General features: G+C 37.9%; 1 protein-coding gene across 1 annotated transcript in view; it reads right to left on the reverse strand.

Moving 5' to 3' along the window:
- The window catches only part of LOC126249618 (inositol-pentakisphosphate 2-kinase-like), a 106,410-nt gene that overhangs the window by 842 nt on the left and 84,498 nt on the right, over positions 1–21,070 (reverse strand). The window contains exons 5-8 of the mRNA XM_049951287.1: positions 18,252–18,310; positions 13,077–13,149; positions 4,704–4,801; positions 4,084–4,503 (exon numbers count right to left, since the gene is read on the reverse strand). Coding sequence (XP_049807244.1) covers positions 4,084–4,503; positions 4,704–4,801; positions 13,077–13,149; positions 18,252–18,310 — 650 coding nt within the window. The remainder of the gene's footprint in view (positions 1–4,083; positions 4,504–4,703; positions 4,802–13,076; positions 13,150–18,251; positions 18,311–21,070) is intronic.

Raw genomic sequence — 21,070 nt, forward strand, 5'->3', positions numbered from 1 at the left:
ATGAAATAAAATTGTGATACATCGTTCTGGCAATTGTGTGCTATTGCTTCATCTGCTGCAGTGAAGATAAGTTAGTATATTTACAATATATATATATATATATATATATAACAGAGGGAAACATTCCACGTGGAAAAAATATATCTAAAAAGAAAGATGATGAGACTTACCAAACAAAAGCGCTGGCAGGTCGATAGACACACAAACAAACACAAATATACACACAAAATTCAAGCTTTCGCAACAAACTGTTGCCTCATCAGGAAAGAGGGAAGGAGAGGGAAAGACGAAAGGATGTGGGTTTTAAGGGAGAGGGTAAGGAGTCATTCCAATCCCGGGAGCGGAAAGACTTACCTTAGGGGGAAAAAAGGACAGGTATACACTCGCACACACACACATATCCATCCACACATACAGACACAGACAGACACAAGCAGACATATATGTCTGCTTGTGTCTGTATGTGTGGATGGATATGTGTGTGTGTGCGAGTGTATACCTGTCCTTTTTTCCCCCTAAGGTAAGTCTTTCCGCTCCCGGGATTGGAATGACTCCTTACCCTCTCCCTTAAAACCCACATCCTTTCGTCTTTCCCTCTCCTTCCCTCTTTCCTGATGAGGCAACAGTTTGTTGCGAAAGCTTGAATTTTGTGTGTATATTTGTGTTTGTTTGTGTGTCTATCGACCTGCCAGCGCTTTTGTTTGGTAAGTCTCATCATCTTTCTTTTTAGATATATATATATATATATAAAAAGAAAGATGATGAGACTTACCAAACAAAAGCGCTGGCAGGTCGATAGACACACAAACAAACACAAATATACACACAAAATTCAAGCTTTCGCAACAAACTGTTGCCTCATCAGGAAAGAGGGGAAGGAGAGGGAAAGACGAAAGGATGTGGGTTTTAAGGGAGAGGATAAGGAGTCATTCCAATCCTGGGAGCGGAAAGACTTACCTTAGGGGGAAAAAAGGACAGGTATACACTCGCACACACACACATATCCATCCACACATACAGACACAAGCAGACATGTGGAATGTTTCCCCTGCTTATCATTACCAATATATCTCCAAAGCATGAATGTAAAGCTAGGACCAAATACAAACTCTATAAAGACAACATGGGTTTACCGCATGCACAGAAAGAAGACATAAATGTGGGTACATATGTATTAAGCAGATCATCTTAAATGTTTTGTTGATAATATAGTAGAACATCAGACCAAATTAAAGAATTTTCTGTTGGGCAACTCTTACTCTATTTAAGAGTATCTTCACAGGAACTCTTAAAACTAATATGCTGGATTACATTGATTAATCTAGCACTGCAAAACTATTTTAAATTGTATAGTTAAGTCATTTTCTTGTATTATACTCAAATAAAATGTCCAGGTTTGAATTCTTTTCATATCCCAGAGAGCGTCCTCTGTGTGATCAACAAAATATGACTCGTGTAAATGTACTCTAATGTTACTTTCTTGTATTTTGTACAGACAGTTTTATTGTTTTACTGTGTTCTTAATAATAGTAAAATTACGCCAGAGACTTATTTCTCACCAGAATTCTTGTATAGATTCAAAACCAAATTTCCCACATGTTAAAAAATACCTTGATTTCTTAGCTCCTCTTATACCAACACACAGATCTGATGCTTTGAAAATCTTTTACATTACATTACATAGAGAGCAGTCTCTGAAACATGGAAAGAAATCAAAGATGTACATTTACTTTAATGTATCTGTCTCTAATGAAATGATTTAACATTATGAAGGACTGTTATATTATGGTGCCTTATGATAATTATAAAATAATTTACAACATCTGTTTAAAAGCTTGTGTGAAGATACTCTTCAGTGGAGAAGAAGGAGTTGCCCAACGCAGCATTCTTTAATTTATGTGCATCCACCTTCCAACAAGTATAATGACAGCAGCTGCTATGTTTATATGCAATAATGATAATACCTTCAGCTGTGTGTACCAGTTTTGATTTATTTGCACCTGGTTTTGTAGGCACAATTCACCATCTTTATATCCCTAGATACAGCAAATATATCCTTCTTAACAGTATAAAAATGTATTCATCATACTACATAAATGAATGATATGTTTTCTGTATCTAGGGACCTGAAGACTGTGAACTGTATCACCAAAAATAGTCATAAATAAATAAAAACTAATACATACAGCTGAAGGCATTGTCATTATAGCACATTCTTCAACTGTCTTAAATTTGACTCTTTGTCTACATGACATCTAATGTGCACTCACAGGCTGTACTAATGTTAACTCCTTAATGTCTTTGTAGAAGTTGTTTATGGTCTGGGTGCTAGAAAAGATAAATATTGGTAATGATAAAGAAAATTACTGAAAATATATATATATATATATATATATATATATATATATATATATATATATATATATATATATATATATATATATATATATATCTATCTGCTTGTGTCTGTGTATGTGCGTGTGTGTGTGTGTGTGTGTGTGTGTGTGTGTGTCCTTTTTTCCCCCTAAGGTAAGTCTTTCCACTCCCGGGATTGGGATGACTCCTTACCCTCTCCCTTAAAACCCACATCCTTTCATCTTTCCCTCTCCTTCCCTCTTTCCTGATAAGGCAACAGTTTGTTGTGGAAGCTTGAATTTCGTGTGTATGTTTGTGTTTGTTTGTGTGTCTGTCGACCTGCCAGCACTTTGGTTCGGTAAGTCACATCATATATATATATATATATATATATATATATATATATATATATATATATATATATATATATATTAGTGGGTAATATAGTAAAAATTGAGACAGATATAAAAAACTTAAAATACACAATCAAAACTCCTTAAAATAGTGCTGCACCACCTGCATATCTGCTAATGTGCATGAACTGGGATTCAAGTGGAACAAGGACTGAAGGAATAAGTTTTATGAAACTAAAAACATAGCTTTCCTGTGAAATAAAAGTGAAGAAATTAACAAAACAAAGGCAGGTTGTTGAAAAGTTTTGCTATGGATTCAAAACATGTTAGGTAACATCCGAAAATGTGGTGCTCCATCCTGTGCATTGTAACATGCTCTGGTCTCCTTCGGCATACTACCTGCAAGGTGATTGGGACTTTGCTGCTTGAGCCCATCCCACTCTTCAGTGGTGGCACTCCTAAGATGATCCTGTGTGTGAGGAAGGTTCCTGCAGTGACACAGAACAAGTTTCGCTTGGCCCAAAACATTATCCATTGGGTTCAAGTCAGCAGATACTGCAAGCCTTTACATTGGGCTGAATCCTGCCTCCTGGGGGAAGGTTTTCACAAGGTAAGTGTGGTGTTTTTGCACATTATCATCTCAAAAGATGAATCTGTCAACAAAATGTTGACTTTAGGATTGTACAATAGGTTGAATGCTATACAGCCCTCAAATTACCCTTTATTATTATGAGAAGCATGGACATCAACATCATATCAGCCCAAACTTTGACTCCCTCCCTGCTGAATGCATGGTGCTACATGTCTGAGACATGTTTTAGTAGCTCGCCATCTCCACAGTCTTCTAAAACAGTCATCAGACATCAGAGAAACTCTACATCTGTCAATGGAGAGAACCCAATATCATTGATCTGGACTACATTCCATGTGTTTCCTTACCCATTTTCTTCATGCACCATGGGTCAAGGATTTTGTAATTTGAATGAAGATGCTATAGTGTACTCTAATGTAGTAGGCAGCATCCCACACTGACAACTTTTCTTGGCATTAAGTAAGATGGTGCACGTGGTTCAGGCTTCAAATGACCCTCTGAGACATGATGACAAGTAGAACAGTATACACAAGCTTCTTTGTCCCATTCCAGATTGGAAATGCATAACATTCTGCTGAACTGCACTTAAAATGCTAGTTTATTTTTACCTAGATTACACAGGTGGCAATACATAATATTTCCTGTGGCCAAAAGAGTATCAAGAAAGAAGTTACCTATTAAAAAATGCAAACTATGCAAGTCATGGAGGTGGTGCACATTTCTTTTAACAGTTCATATAAGACCTAAAATTGAAAATTATTGTATTGTTATAAGCATACTTACTCAGTTGCCTGCTGAAAAGTAAGCATTACTGAGCAGTCTTTGAATGTTGCTGCTAGTAAATAACGATGAATTTCCAATAAATCTGAATTCACTGATTTTTTTAACACCATTGGAATATACTCATAATCCTTAAAACTTTCATATTTCTTGTACATATGATAGATCCAGCTGGCCCCACGTGTCTGTTGTTGCTGACCTCGAACAATAAGATCAAGTACACAATGTTTTGGTAGCTGTCCTTCAGCGAATGTACATTTATTTTCACTGAAATTTTTGGCAGCTGTCTCAACAAGATTTTTTGGTAGATGTAATGGATACTGGCTGTCCAGAAGTATAGTTGCATCTTTGATTTCAGGTGCAGAATTCTTTTTTACATGAGTGAGTGCTCTGATTATGATATCACAGAATTTATGGACAAGCCTGCAACAAAGCATTGCATCACTATAATAGTCATATAATTGAAAACATGTTATATTCTGATTTGTTTTTCCTTAAGTTTGAAGTGTGAAGTTTACTACAACACAAATAAAGGTCATATTGTAATCTTAACTACAATAGTAGTAGTTTTATAGCATTGGTAGAAATGGATCAGTTAATAAAATAATATAAGAGGGCTTTACCTGTTAGTGCTCTTGTCCAATGAGGCAGAGAACCACTGAAGAAGTACAGAAGACAAATCATTTGAGCTTCTTCCATCACCATATACAAGTAGTCCATTCTGTGGCAAGAAAGGAAATGATTTAATAACACATAAGTCACTTGTGTATTTGTCTCACTAAATTAAAACAGTCCATATTTTAGAGTCCAGACCAGTGTTTCCTAACTGTGCTACAGGGGCATAGCAACAATTTTTTAGCATTAGATGCCTTCTATGACAGTAATGAACCCACTGCATCATTTACTGAGAAGCACTCATATCGATATATTTTAGTACATAAAATTGCTTTAAATTATCCATCCCTTTCCATACCAGACTTTTTATTTGTATGTATTTTATTAGCTTCCTTCGCGTGGTTTAAATTTTCACATTTGGTTTATTTTTTAGAATTTTCCCCAGCTTTACTGGCATTCATTCACAGCCAAAACCACCGTTTACTCTCAGTGACATCTGCAAGATAGCTCCTGTGATCTAATCCTGCAGATCCTGATATAAAAGCACTGCTCATCTTGATTTTGACACATTGTAGAAAAGCCTTTTCAAGCAAATGTGGTATTTCAATCAAAGCATGAGGTCAAAATGCCTTGATTCTGATAACTATTTTTACTTAACAGATGATGATGTAATTACTATTAATTAATTGAAACTTGGATGAAGATATACTGATAACTCCCATAATACTTTGCCTAGACAAAATCCATATACAGTTTCATATCACTATGATCAAACAGAGTTGTTTGATATAGCCTACGCACAGTAACATTTCATTTTTGCATGTTTTTAGCCCTTCCAGCCCCCATTCAACCCAGTTCAACCAATATACTGTAAACATTATTTGCGTGTGAACAGAACCACAAATTTGTGAGGAATTCCAAATTCCATCTAGATGCACTGAATTATCCATGTAATTGGCCATCAGCATAACTGAAAATGATATGAAACTTAGTTTGATCAATTACACTCATCATAATTCTGATGTAGAGTCAGTCTGAAGTCATGGGAACAGTGTCACAAGCCACCAGACTACAAGAACCAGCCTTAGCTGAAAGTGGGGTGTTGCTTAGGGTCATGACACAATACTGATTGGTGTAGCAAGCAGACACTTTGACAACTACAGATGTAAAAGTTTTCAGGATGGTCCTGTATTGCTTTTGTCTAGTATGAAGGTTGTATCACTGATGCAGTAGGATATATCAGTGCACTGTACTTGTCTCACTGTTTATGTCTGGAAGATAAATAAACATTCTACAAGGTTTTTGTTTATTACATCAAACCAAAGGCATCCACATGATAGTTTGTAGAGTACGCCCTAGACCTCGAGGTATGGAGCATTTTCAATACTTTGGAAGACGAATGGTGGCTTGTAAGTATCCATTTGAAGATTCCAGCTCTGACCATGTTAAAAAAATACATAATACCGACTTGTAAATTATTTTCTTGAAAGAAGAACACCTGACTATGCCAATTTTTTTCCTTTCCCTAGGAGCGTGGGGGGAGGACTGTGGATTTGGAGTTTTAATAAACACACGCAGATCTCAATGGTGAATATAGTAACAATATAAATACTTAGCCAGTTAACACAGTTTTTTCTTGAATTCAGTGAGATTAAGTGACACAAATATATGCTTTTTTTTATTACCACTAACAGCTCTCTTGTCATAATGTATACTGTCTGTCAAAAGAAGTGAAGTACCCAAAAGACATGGTCAGATGTCAATGTAACTTTGTAGGCAGGCACATAAATGGTTAGAGCTGAAATTATCTGTAACAGGCAGAACAACCACCATTAGTGTTGTTCATGTTTAGTCCTGTTACCAGGCCTGGTAGAGCACACAAGGATCACGAACAGCATTAGGCCCCCCTAGGGGACACTACCTTGTTGAAGGCATGTTATGTGCAAAGTGGAGAGGCTTGTGAGCTCTGAAGAAGCTGGGATCTGTGTTGGGTATAGCATAGCTACTGGCAGGGTCACCCAAGCCAGATTGGCCCCAGCAAAGGAGCCATGGAGCATGCCCTATACCATAGGGTAAGGGTGCTCTATAAAATGCTAAATGATCAACCCCTCTAGGGGATCTAACCTCAAAATGAAAGCCTGGTCCTCTGGATTGGGGGATGTGCACAGAGTTGATTACCCAGCCTTGTAAAAGCCTGTCATCACGAAAAACTTAGCAAGAAATGCTGGATTGGCCTTATGTAGACAAACTGCACCAAGAAACAGGAATATGGATATACTGGTGCTTAAATTTGGAACATGGGATGTGCATACACTGCTGCAGGTAGGAGAAATGAATATTACTGTGGAAGAGATGCTAAGTTATGCAACAGGAGTTGCACTTCAGGAAATCAGGTTGAAGGGAAGGGGTGAGATTCATAAGCATAAATTCTCCCTATATTATTCAGGAAAACATACCAGGGTAGCATGGAGTTGGATTTATAGTTCAAAGGATAAGCATAGATCTGTTATTGCTTTCACTGCACATAATGAAATAATTTTACCTTACATATCAAAGGCAAATGTCACAGTGTGACCTTCATCAATGTATATGCTCCAACATAGGAATCAGATGAGAAAAGGGTGGATTGTTTCTATGATTAGCTAGAGGAGGTTTTGTGATAGCTTACTTAAATATTACTCCAAAACAGTCCTTGGTAACTAATATGCAAAACTGGTCAAGGAAGAGGCTTCCAGAAGTGTGTTTGGTAAGGAAAGGCTGCACGATGAAGCTAGTAATAGTGGCAGGAGGGTTCCCTAACTTGTTTCTGCAGACGAGTTGAAGGCAGTAAGGTACTATTTCCCAAGGAAAAATATCTACAAAGGGACCTGAAAAATACCAGGAAGAAACAAAGAAAATCAAATAGACCATATATTGGTATCAAATACATAGGTATCTGATATGAAACATGGGCGCACTTTTGAAGGAGCTAATACTGATTCTGACCATTACCTAGCAGAAGCCAAAATGAGGTAGAAACTTGCTATGGCCACCAAAGGAAATAGTACCAGAGTAAAGAAATGGAATATAGAACAACTGAAAGATAGGTCTACTTCTCGAGAGTATCAGGAGAGATTGAGATAGAAGTTACAAACGTAGTGGAGACCACACAGAAAAAGTTTGGAACTCTGTTAAAAATGCAATTTACACAAAAGCATATCAAGTACTGGGAGGAAAAAGAAGACTCAGAAATGAAGACTGATATGATGGTGAATGTAGAGAGGCAGTGGAGTGGGAAAAGAAAGCAGAACATAAGTGATTACAATGAAATACAAGATCAAATCAACCATTATATGAGGGACATTCAATAAGTAATGCAACACATTTTTTTATGAAAGCAGGTTGGTTTTATTCAGGATCCAAATAAACTATATTGTTCCCAACTCTTTTGGTTACAAAATTCTATTTTTCAAAATAATCTCCATTCAGTGTGATGGCCTTACACAACCTTATTGAGAGGCCCTGTATGCCTGCATGGTATCACTCTACTGGTTGATGTCAAACCCAACATCTTGCTGCATCAATAACCTCTTCATGATCCATGTACTGCTTCCCATGGAATGTATCCTTCACTGGGCCAAACAGAGGGAAATCAGAAGGTGCAAGATCTGGACTGGAGGGTGGATGAGTAAGAAGAGTCTAAAGTTTTGTGAGCTCCTCTTTGGTGAGCAGACCTGATTTGAGTCCTTGCATGGAGAAAGAGAAGTTCATTTGCATTTTTGTGGTAAGAAACACACTGTAGTCAATTCTTCAGTTTCTTGAGGGTAGCTCAATACACTTCAGAGTTGATTGTTGCACCTTGAGAGAGGACATCAAACCGAATAACTGCTTCAGAGTCCCAGAAGACTATCACTATGACTTTACTGGCTGAGGATGTGGCTTTGAACTTCTTTTTTGGAGGAGAGGTTGTGTGGTGCCACTCGATGGATTGCGTTTTGTTTTCAGTTTGAAGTGACAAATCCATATTTTATCACTTGGGACAATGTTCAACAAAAATTTGGCATGATCAGCATTATAAGATGCAAGCAATTCCACAGAGATGGTCCTTTGTTGCTCAGGCAGTGAGGATCCCAGTGGGCACACTGGTCTGAGTACCCTAAATGGTGGATGAGTGTGCCAGCACTACCAGCAGAGATGTCTCATTGAGCAGTGAGGTGTTTGATTGTGATCCATTAGTCACCTAGAATGAGAGTATCTGCATTTTCCAGCTTTGCATATGTTACAGCTGTGTCTGGCCGGCTGGCACACAGGAGATCATACAGGTTGCACGACCTTGTTGCAAAGATAAGAGACACCTTGCCCGACAACTCATCATACTTTTGTTCACTGCCAGGTCTCTGTAGACATTCTGCAAGCATCTATGAATCTCTGTGATGCTCTGGGTTTCCAAAAAAAGAAACTCAATGACATCACTTTGCTTGGAATGCACCTCCATTACAGACACCATTTTGAAAGTTATGTATAGTGTCACCACCTATCAAAACTTCATTAAATTGGGGCTGAAGCAGGAATATTTCATGATGCCCCACAACAAATTCCACTTTTTTTCAACTGAGAAAAAAAAAGTGTTGCATTACTCATTAAATGCCCCTCATATAACGAAAAGAGTACAGAGGCAGCAAGGTTATGTAAAAGGAAAAAAAGGGAAGCCATAAGGAGGAGTAAGAGGAGATGGAAGAGTACAACCAAAGGAATGGGAGTGGAAAATTTTATAAGAAAAATTTAAGAAGGTACTCAAAAATATAGACAAATAATAAAAGCATATAAAGACAAGGAGGGAAATGTGCTGACAGATAAACAAGATGTTCTGGATAGAGAGAATACTTCAATTGAATTCTGTATCCAATACTACCAGGTGTGAACAGCCACTCTATTACAGAGATAGAAGAACACACATTAGAGGAAGCACTGTCTGAAACTATCAGGCACCAGTAACTGGTAGAATAACTGCAGAACTGTTGAAAAATGGAGGATTTGGTTTCCATAAGCGATTCCATAAACTTATCAAATTGATAAAGAATCATAAAAGAATTCCAGAAGGTGTAACCCAACCAATACATAAGAAAGGAGGCAATACTTGTTGTTAGAATTATCAAGGAATTACCCTGCTGAATGTAATGAATTGTATATTTTGGGTGTCATGAACCAAATAAGTTTATGACTCACTGGTCTGGACCATTTTATCCCAACATTTGACCATACTATAACTCAGGGTTTGGTGATACAATTTTACAATTAAGTATGAAATATTTAGATGAGAAAGAGAAACCATGTAAGATTTTGAAAGACTTATTTTGTAAATAAACTTTCTTTAAATGCTAATAGTCTATTTGTTGTACAGTCCCTCTTCTTTCATTCAGTCCCCAAGATATTCTTCTTGAATAGTACTGAAGAAATATCACTTAGTATACTGACAGGTGAGAAATGATTACAGTCAGTTGCGTTTTTAGCTTAGCTGGTGTAGAAAACATAAATGAAGGATAATGGTCATGTAAATAATTTAGAAGTTAATGTAACAACTCATCAAACAGTGGAGACATTGAGTCATTCACAGGCCTATAAACAAGATAGAAATCATTTTAAAATAATCAGATGTTCTAATGCAACACATGTATGCTCCATGTTGAATGACTATTTAACAAGGAACGGGTTGATGATCCAAATGTATGCAACATATAAAAAATTCAAAGAGAACACACTTTAAAGACAAAGACAGGGACACAATCAGCATAGTGCCATGATGATGAACAGTCAATCAGTTTCGTGATATCTGATCCATTGTGAAATTGAGGGGAAATGTACAAAATACACCAGCAACCTCAATCTGTTGGAGTAAAGTGATGAAATAAACACAGGTTCTCAGCCATCCCTATACAAAATAATCCACCATATTGAAGTTGGATTATGTAATAAGATATGCAACAGCACATAGTACACAGCTATCAGTTTCATATTCTACCATACAGATCAATCAGTTCCATCTTCTATCACATCAATCATGTAATACTGAAATATTTGGATAACCTGTGCCTAAATGACTGAAGAAGCCAATATTTGCTGCATACTGTTAAATCATCTACAGAGAAGTGGAGTCATCAGTAAATTCAATATATTAATAGAAGGACGTGCAGTTCACCAAAACAAAGACATAACCTATTGATATGCACATCCCAAAGTTCAGACTGCTTAAATACTCAACACTGCTCTTCAGCATCTCACTAGTCAGTGTTATGCACAGGTATTCATGTACAGTACAGTGCTGTTTTCTTGCTCCACTTAATGATGTTTACCATATGATATGGGACTAATCAGTTTAGTGATACAGTTGGTGGTTTGAAGTGAGGTAATGACCATATTCTGTCAGTAAATTTTAAAATGTATGCTGCATTGTTCAAAATCACAAGCTAATTTGAATGTTAAGTGCTCAATGAGCAGAAGAAATTCTGCTGGAGATACTACAATAGACTGGAGATTTTCATCAGTGAACTAAAAATATTTGTGTATGAACATCAATATACTAAATATTATATATCCAATTGAGCAATTAAGTGAACAGGCATGCAGACTTGTATTAATCATTATACACAGTATTTTGATATGTATATCCAGTGCTCTTCATGGCCACTGTGGTATCTGTCAGTAGCTTTAGAGGAAAAAGTAACCTAAACAGCACATTTTTATCAGAAATTTTTTAAGCTATTATTTCCTTACATTATTATACCCATGCTTTGAAGGATTTTTATCTTTTATTTTACACGTACTTTATCTATCACTATTGTATTAGTTAGCTCATAATTTCCTCTTCGCCTTTGTGAATTCATTCAGCTTATTACACTCCTGGAAATGGAAAAAAGAACACATTGACACCGGTGTGTCAGACCCACCATACTTGCTCCGGACACTGCGAGAGGGCTGTACAAGCAATGATCACACGCACGGCACAGCGGACACACCAGGAACCGCGGTGTTGGCCGTCGAATGGCGCTAGCTGCGCAGCATTTGTGCACCGCCGCCGTCAGTGTCAGCCAGTTTGCCGTGGCATACGGAACTCCATCGCAGTCTTTAACACTGGTAGCATGCCGCGACAGAGTGGACGTGAACCGTATGTGCAGTTGACGGACTTTGAGCGAGGGCGTATAGTGGGCATGCGGGAGGCCGGGTGGACGTACCGCCGAATTGCTCAACACGTGGGGCGTGAGGTCTCCACAGTACATCGATGTTGTCGCCAGTGGTCGGCGGAAGGTACACGTGCCCGTCGACCTGGGACAGGACCGCAGCGACGCACGGATGCACGCCAAGACCGTAGGATCCTACGCAGTGCCGTAGGGGACCGCACCGCCACTTCCCAGCAAATTAGGGACACTGTTGCTCCTGGGGTATCGGCGAGGACCATTCGCAACAGTCTCCATGAAGCTGGGCTACGGTCCCGCACACCGTTAGGCCGTCTTCCGCTCACGCCCCAACATCGTGCAGCCCGCCTCCAGTGGTGTCGCGACAGGCGTGAATGGAGGGACGAATGGAGACGTGTCGTCTTCAGCGATGAGAGTCGCTTCTGCCTTGGTGCCAATTATGGTCGTATGCGTGTTTGGCGCCGTGCAGGTGAGCGCCACAATCAGGACTGCATACGACCGAGGCACACAGGGCCAACACCCGGCATCATGGTGTGGGGAGCGATCTCCTACACTGTCCGTACACCACTGGTGATCGTCGAGGGGACACTGAATAGTGCACGGTACATCCAAACCGTCATCGAACCCATCGTTCTACCATTCCTAGACCGGCAATGGAACTTGCTGTTCCAACAGGACAATGCACGTCCGCATGTATCCCGTGCCACCCAACGTGCTCTAGAAGGTGTAAGTCAACTACCCTGGCCAGCAAGATCTCCGGATCTGTCCCCCATTGAGCATGTTTGGGACTGGATGAAGCGTCGTCTCACGCGGTCTGCACGTCCAGCACGAACGCTGGTCCAACTGAGGCGCCAGGTGGAAATGGCATGGCAAGCCGTTCCACAGGACTACATCCAGCATCTCTACGATCGTCTCCATGGGAGAATAGCAGCCTGCATTGCTGCGAAAGGTGGATATACACTGTACTAGTACCGACATTGTGCATGCTCTGTTGCCTGTGTCTATGTGCCTGTGGTTCTGTCAGTGTGATCATGTGATGTATCTGACCCCAGGAATGTGTCAATAAAGTTTCCCCTTCCTGGGACAATGAATTCACGGTGTTCTTATTTCAATTTCCAGGAGTGTATTTGCTCCAGATTTTACATACTTCAATTTTCTGTTTTCAGTGTATTATTTTTAAGAATTCAATTATGGTTAACATCTAATTATTACCTTAAATATCCTTAAATTGTTTTGAGGAGTTGACAGTAAATTGTGAATTGCTTTCTTCATTCGTGTGTAATTCCTGAGGGAGGAAAAAGCAACAGTGGTAAGTAATTTTTCTTAATTCTAAGGAAATTTGTATTACATGCTGTACATAAATTGAGCTTCTGATGCATTACTTATCAGCTGAATTAATTTCAGAAGAAAGTAAGAAACAATGAGAATATCCACAAATAAGAATTTTGTATTGGCCAGAGTTATTGAAAATTCACTTAACATTATACAAGTAGAATTTCTGTGTGATAACTTTTCATCTTAAAACAATAAGGTATTTATAAGATAACATAGAACATATGCGAAATCCTTGCAAATGGATTGTACTAAAGTCATTTATTACATTCTTTTGGAAGGGGAACACATGATTTTAAGTATTTTAAAGTCATCCATGGCTGAATGATGGTGGTCTGACTGGAAGGATGAGAGAAATTAATTTTACACTGCTTTATTGTAACAGCTAAATGTTTTGGTGGATTTGAATGATTATTCAGCATTCATTTATCATCGAATATTAGCTTCATTTCTATTCACTTTTTGTCTGTAAATAACAGCTTTATTACAATTTTAAGATCAAAAGAACATGTGAATGTTTCCTGCTGATTGTTTACAAACAACTGGGTAATTTACGCTGATGCACCAGCTCAGCAAGTAAGAGTGGGGTAGAGAACCAGTGACAACTTTATCAAAGGCACCACCCCACCACTTGTCAGAGTAATTAAGAGAATTCAAAGAAAAGAATGGGCAGTTGAATAAGAATTTGAGTGCAGTCCCTATGATGTTGTCATTGTGTCACAGAAAATCACATTTCACTATGGTCCTAGAAGCAGCTCAGACACTCAAATATTTTAGAGACGTTCAACATATAATTATCATGTTGTGGAGGGTAGGTCATCAAATATTTTGTAGCTCATATTTTTATTTGTTAATAAAACACAAGATTAACACTACATTATAGCAGAATGTGTCAGTGGGGAGAACTTTTAATATAAATTGGTAAGAAGTGTTGCACTCTGACTAAATTACCAAGAGAGGATATTGATAGCATTCAACTAAAGTTAATATCCCTTCCTCCCAAGTGCTCTTCCTTAAATCAGGGCATGACCAGTCATGTCAAAAAGATGAATGTACAATGAATGGTAATTATTCTCCTAAAAACTTGATTAGTTTCAATGTCTGTTTATTTTGGTGAAGTCCTGTTTACTCTACAGTTTTGGGAAAAGAAAAGATGTCCCATTTATTCAGGGTTAGTTTGTTAATAATCTGCATAAAATTTAGAAAAAACAGAAACCTCACCTCTTTATTTGCCTTGAGAATCACATCTATGTTTAATTGGAATGCAGTACATTCATTTGAGAGGCCAAAATGCTAATTAATATTTCCTTCGACAAAAGGAAAGTACTCCATTAAAATGGCAAAGGACTGGAATATGAAGCATGCCATAGCAGAAAAACTCTCCTGCAATTTAATATGACAAAATTGACTAAATCATTTTTCTTTAAAAGATTGTGTGTTACATCAGAATAGAAACTTTTTGAAAAATTTCACTGTTGAAATCTTCTTGAACTATCAGCTAAATAATAGTGTGGCCTTGAAGCAACCTTCTAATAAGTTTCCAAGCCATCATCTTCAGGTGAGGCACTCTATTTCTGTAACAAGTGATCTTCTTTGGATTATGGACCACACCCCTCATCTCTGACAAAGGTAGCTATACATCCAGAAGAGTGTCCAGTTAATGGTGAAGACTGATGGTGGTGGATATAGGTGTTGAGGCATGATGTTATATGTCCATTCAACCTGATGCTGCATCACACTCAATCAATAACAGTCTAGATGAATTTTTAATACTGCAGGATCCCATGCTAAACTTATTTCGAAACTGTTGTCCAGTTTGAGAAGATCAAGATTTATACATTTTTCTGGTACCTGTGGTAACAGTTTTCTACCAGTTGTCATCTGACTGTCAATACAACTGCACTGCCTTTCCTGGAGCTGGGACAGCTATGTGTAGGACCGTTCTGTGTGGAAGTTTTAGTCTCCAACATTTTGGCTTTTTTGATGACTCTGCAGATCTTCATTATTACCTGTTTGACAGCTTTTGAGGGGACCTACTGAGACTTGCTTCCAACAGCTGATGATTTCCATTTTGGCAGTGTTCTTGGAATTGGGACAAATTTTTAATCTTTGGAATATGCAAATGTTATCACTGCATTCAGCTCCATCTCCACTAAGTTGATGGTGGTCTACATGTTGTGAATGTTGACATTCTAGAAGCAAGTCTCTTTTAGTCATATGAACTTGTTGCACTGCTATGCAGTAGCTTTCTACTAGCACAGTTTTCTTGTGCAAAGGTGTTTCCATCCATCCCCTCTCATGGGAAGGTTCATGAGAGGGGGAAGGTGAAAAGAGTTCGTGCATTATTCTCAATATCAGTCTTGGGAAAAGGATGTGTTTCTTCACAAAGGTCAAACAACTGGCGTACTAAAGAATATGTTTTGTCATTATTTTGTCAACAGGAGAGATGCACTAAATAATGATGCATGCTCTCTAGAAGAATGTCACTGAGGAAATCCACAGCAGTCAGCCACGTAACAATTTTCTGGAAGAAACATTTTGACAGCTTCCTTACTTGTCATCATCTGGTGAAATGACGTGTTTCTGTAGGAAGTAATCTCTAATAGACAGTGAATGATGCAGCTTCTGGTCAGCTTTGATGTCACAGCTTTAATCATGCAGATTCCATTAGGATACTCCTCAATCTGCTTCAATGTCACTGCAGCAAGCACAAAGTTAAACGGTACTGACACACTATCCCTGTCGTTTACTTCCATTTTGGTGCTAAGTTCATTGAATAAATTGATGGAGTCAGTATGGCATCTCCTCCAGCTGCAGAAACTACAAATTTACATATGGACCACTTTGAGAAAAAAGCTCTGGAAACTATATGCCTATGGGTATATGGATGATACTTTTGCTGTTAAGCCATATGGTGAAAAATGCCAGATGCAATTGTTGTACATCTCAGCTGCTTACATATGAACATCACATTTAGCATGTGGATGAAAAACATTTGAACTACCATTCCCAGACATTCTTATGAAGATGAATTCAGATACTACCCTGGAGATTCCATATAATAAAAGAAAACACACCTGATCTGTATCTCTTGCTACTAGTAGCCTCCATACAGGGCATACATTAATGTACTCGTCACCATAGGACATAGAGTCCAAGCCATATGTGAGAGCTACAGCAGTCACAGGGAATGTACAGGAACAGCTGTTCCAATATGCTTGTACAATTTATTCTTCAGATGAACAGATAGAAGAAGAAACTGGTGGAAGAAGACATCAGATATCTGACCTTTCTATTATATGTATGGTATGCATTGCCAAGAGTGTCATGATGTTGGAGAAATAACACATAAATAATTATATTTCACACAATACACAAAATTAAGAATAAATAGTATGCATCAAGAGATCTGGTGTTACAGATGCATGGAATTTATGACTGGGACTGACAATAAATAATCCACGTGCAATGCTATGTCCGTGTGCAGCACCAGCAAGTCTTATTCTAAGTCAGACAAACAAGTTTACAGTACTTTCAGTGAAAGCCATATGCTTGAACAGGAAAGGTACTGTAACAGGTTATGTGATTGACGGGAGTTATTTCAACAGCCACTGATATGGAAAATACATAATCAATCTGTGTAACTGCTATGACATCTGGTGGGGATACTAAGCTGCCTGGCATAAGGTCCATGGCACTATGATGTATGAGCAGGCCACCTGGGTCAGTAAAAGATTAGCTACAGTCTACTTTACACCACTTCAGTGTCTGCCTATGCCAGCATTATATATTGATCTCCAACTACCTTATGTGATCACAATGATTTTCACTCTGCGGTGGAGTGCCCACTATATGAAACTGTCTAGCAGATCACAACTGTGTGTCAGACTGAGACTTGAATTCCGGACCTTTGCCTTTTGCGAGCAAGTGCTCAACCAACTGAGCTCCCAAAGCACAACTCAGGGCCCTCCCTCACAGCTTTGCTTATCATCTTCAAACAGTGTATGACAGCTGTGTTTTTATAGTGTAAGAAGGCCATATGAACTCATCCACAGTGGGCTTGAATGTGTTTCTTTTAGGATAAATGTACTACCTCTTTTACCATTATGGAACTCCACATGAAGTGGAAGAAATAATATCAATAGAATAGTCTTCATTTGTTTGCTTGTAGTAGACATTCCTCTGCTGAAGTATGTAACTAGAGTCATATGGCAGGTACTGATATATGTTTGGTATTGTTCTGTTTAAATCAAACTGACTGCTCTCACTTCACTTACAAAAGATTGACTGGAATCCAATACATGCGGAAAATGTATCCTGTTTCCTAATGAGATTTTGTCATTAATTGAGGCTATATTCCCCCATCCCTCCCTTTCTTGTAGCTGGGTATGACCTGTGGTTTCTTCCAACTACTGAGCACAGGGTTTTGAGCAGGGGATCTATAGTACCTTCTGGATAAAATGAGGGCTAACTCAGACATAAACCTTCTATAGAATCTGACAGATATTCCATTGGACCCTGGAGCTGGTTTAATTTGAACAATTTAAGCCGTTTCTCAGTGCCACTGACACTAATATCTATTTCATTCATATTTGCAGTGGTGCAAGAATTACATAAGGCAATATTTCTCAATTTTCCTTTGTAAAGGAATGTTCAAATATAAAGTTAAGCATCTCTGTTTTGCTTTGCTGCCCTCAATTTTGAATTCGTAACAAAACAAGTAAGTGACACTGCATAATTATGTCAAAATAAAATATTGTTATCATCATTATCACTTATGCACAGCTGAAGATTTCATCAAAAATATGTGTCCATAGTTCCCACAATCAAGTACACATTATCATTATAAATTATGGATAATAGCCAAGAGAAAAACTATAATTTCTGTTAATGTTTTATAATTCCCTGCAGAAAATGTACTGCCTCAGATAATATTACTTCTTTGAGTAATGAAGAAAAAAACTGTGTTTTTCATTCTTAAGAAGACAAGGGTGAAAGTATAGAACTCTACAAAGTAATAACATAATAAACTGCTCTTTTAAGAAAACCACTTACCCTGAGAACAGATCATAAGGGCAGTATCTGCTTTGACATCTGACACTGTTTTCCATTACCTGGGATTACAAACACAAACGTTATATGTAAATCAATTGAACAAATAAACCGATCACCAACAGCACATAAGCTTAGAATTAAAAAATCATACCTAAAAAACAAACAAAAAATCCACAATGATTTTTATTGCGTTATTAGGTACAAAGCCTTGTATCTCAGCTATTAGTAATCCAACGACAGGTATGCTGCATTATAGGAAGAAAAAAAAGAAAACAAATATATTGCTAGGCAACCATGTTAAGTGAGAAAAACAATATGTAACTTTTCTGAGATATGAGGTTTTCATTATAAGCTGACAATAAATAGAAAAAGTTAATTCTTACGTACTGAAACGTTTCAGTAGGGTTAGAATTGTATATAGTTTACACACAAAACTCATCATTAGGTTAGGAACAAGCAATCTATGAGTAATCATACAAAAAAATCAAAGCATTTATGACTGTCGTAAGAGCAATGGGTTTTCCAAATCTTTTCATAAATTAATTATCTGAAGCCTAACGGCAAAGCAACAAGATTCTTTATATTAATAAAGAACTATTTGTCATAATGTGATAGTTTTATGATCTGAAACATTGTCTTTACACCAAAAAAAAGTTTGAATTTGGTTGATCAACTGACTGATAGTGAAAGAGCAGTTTGCTATAGGTTTTTTCTTGTGCTCAACCAAATATGAAATGGCTGAGTTTCTGTAAAACCTCACAGAAATGATGTACTCAATTATTTTGAGTAGCACAAGAAATGAATAGAGATGTATGTGGATAAGTGGCCCCTACATTGCACATGACAGCTAATAAATGAGCATATTTCATGAGTACATAAATTTTAGAGCAATCTGTTGACAGTTCAAACATCATTACTATTTACACTGAAGCAACAAAAGTCATAGGATATCAATATGCACATATAGTTTGGAGCCAGAAACACAGGGCATTCCATTTTAGAAATCTTTAGGAAATTCAATATTCCAAGATCCACAGAGTCAAGAGTGTGCAAGGATATCAAATTTCAGGCATTATCTCTCACCATGAATAATGCAGTAATTGACAGGCTTTACTTAATGGCAGCGAAAACTGACATTTGTGCAGTGTTGTCTGTGTTAACAGACATGCAATACTGCATGAAATAACCACAGAAATCAATGTGGGGTGTATGATGAACATATCCGTTAGGACAGAATGGTGAAAATTGGCATTAGTGGGCTATGGCAGCAGACAATCAACATGGGTTTTTCTGCTACCAACCTGACATCACCTGAAGCATCTCTCCCGGGCTCGTGACTACATTGGTTGGACCTGAGATGACTGGAAAACCATGGTCTGGTCAGAGGAGCCACAATTTCAGTTGGTAAGAGCTCATGGTCGGGATCAAGTGTGGTGCAGACCCCACAAAACCATGGACCCAAGTTGTCAACAAAGCATTGTGTGAACTAGTGGTGGCTCCATAATGTTGTGGGCTGTATTTACATGGAATGGACTGGGTCCTATGATCCAAATGAACTGCTCATTGACTGGAAATGTTTGGCTACCTAGAAACCATTTGCACCCATTCATGAAATTCAAATTCCCAAACAAGGACAGAATTTTTTATGGTTGACAATGCCCCATGTCACCAGATCACAATCTTTTACAATTGGTTTAAAGAACATTCTGGAATTTGAGCAAATGTTGTGATCATCCAGATTGCCTGAAATGATTCCCATTGAACATTTATGTGACATAATTGAGACATCAATTTACACACAAAATCCTGCACTGGCAACAATTTCGCAATTATAGAGATCTGTAGAGGCAGCATGGCTCAGCATTCCTGCAGGAAACTTGCAACAACTTTTTGAGTCAAGGTCACATAGCTGCACTATGCCAGGTGAAAGGAGGTCCAACATGATATTAGGAAGTATCCCATGCCTTTTGCCACATCAATGTATGTTGTTAGAAATATGACAAAATGAGTGAAATATAAAGTCAACTAATTTCATGCTCAGCAATCAGCCCTGTTATTACAATTAACACAAATATTACATATAAAGATTTACTGGAATATAAAATGCCTACTGGAAAGGTAAAACTACGGAACCTACATGAAGCTATTGTGAACAGTTGTAACAAGAGTCTGTGTAACACAGTTGTGTTTAAGAATCTCTTCAACAGTCTGTGGTGACTTTAAATTATAAGACTGAAAACAGGGTGCCTTGGCTGCAGTTGAAGTCCAAGATGTCAGAAATCTCTTTCTGACTTAAACAAAAGACAAATAACAATTAACAACAACACTCATGTATTGAGTTCACAAAGAAATGGAAGCAAAACACTGGAAAAACTGTGTGTAGGTGATGTAGATATTTTGTGGGGATTACACTGCAGCATATCACCCAGGTTAACTGTTAAAGTTCAAAAGTTAAGTGCAACTGGTAAAGAGGAAAGTTAAAAAGAGAACAGATAAACAATCACTGTAAATGACATTTTTTTCATTAAATGTTTCTTAATCAGCAAAATAGCATATTGTGCAATAAAAGGACATAAGTTAGCACTTTTGAGATTATATTTAGCTAACTGAAAACAATTGGTGATCATAAATCCAAGCAAAAAAATCTCAGTTCCTGAATGTAAGTTATGAAGTTACACAAGTTTCTGTGCTGGGACCTTTTCCGTTTGTTATATGTTAAATGACTTGGCAAATCTTCTACCATGTAAAGCAGTAATGTATGCAGATGACACCACTTTCATCACATCTCACACAGAAGAAAAGACCATGATGCAGATGCA

The sequence above is a fragment of the Schistocerca nitens genome, chromosome 3, assembly GCF_023898315.1.
Source record: "Schistocerca nitens isolate TAMUIC-IGC-003100 chromosome 3, iqSchNite1.1, whole genome shotgun sequence".
Taxonomy (NCBI): domain Eukaryota; kingdom Metazoa; phylum Arthropoda; class Insecta; order Orthoptera; family Acrididae; genus Schistocerca; species Schistocerca nitens.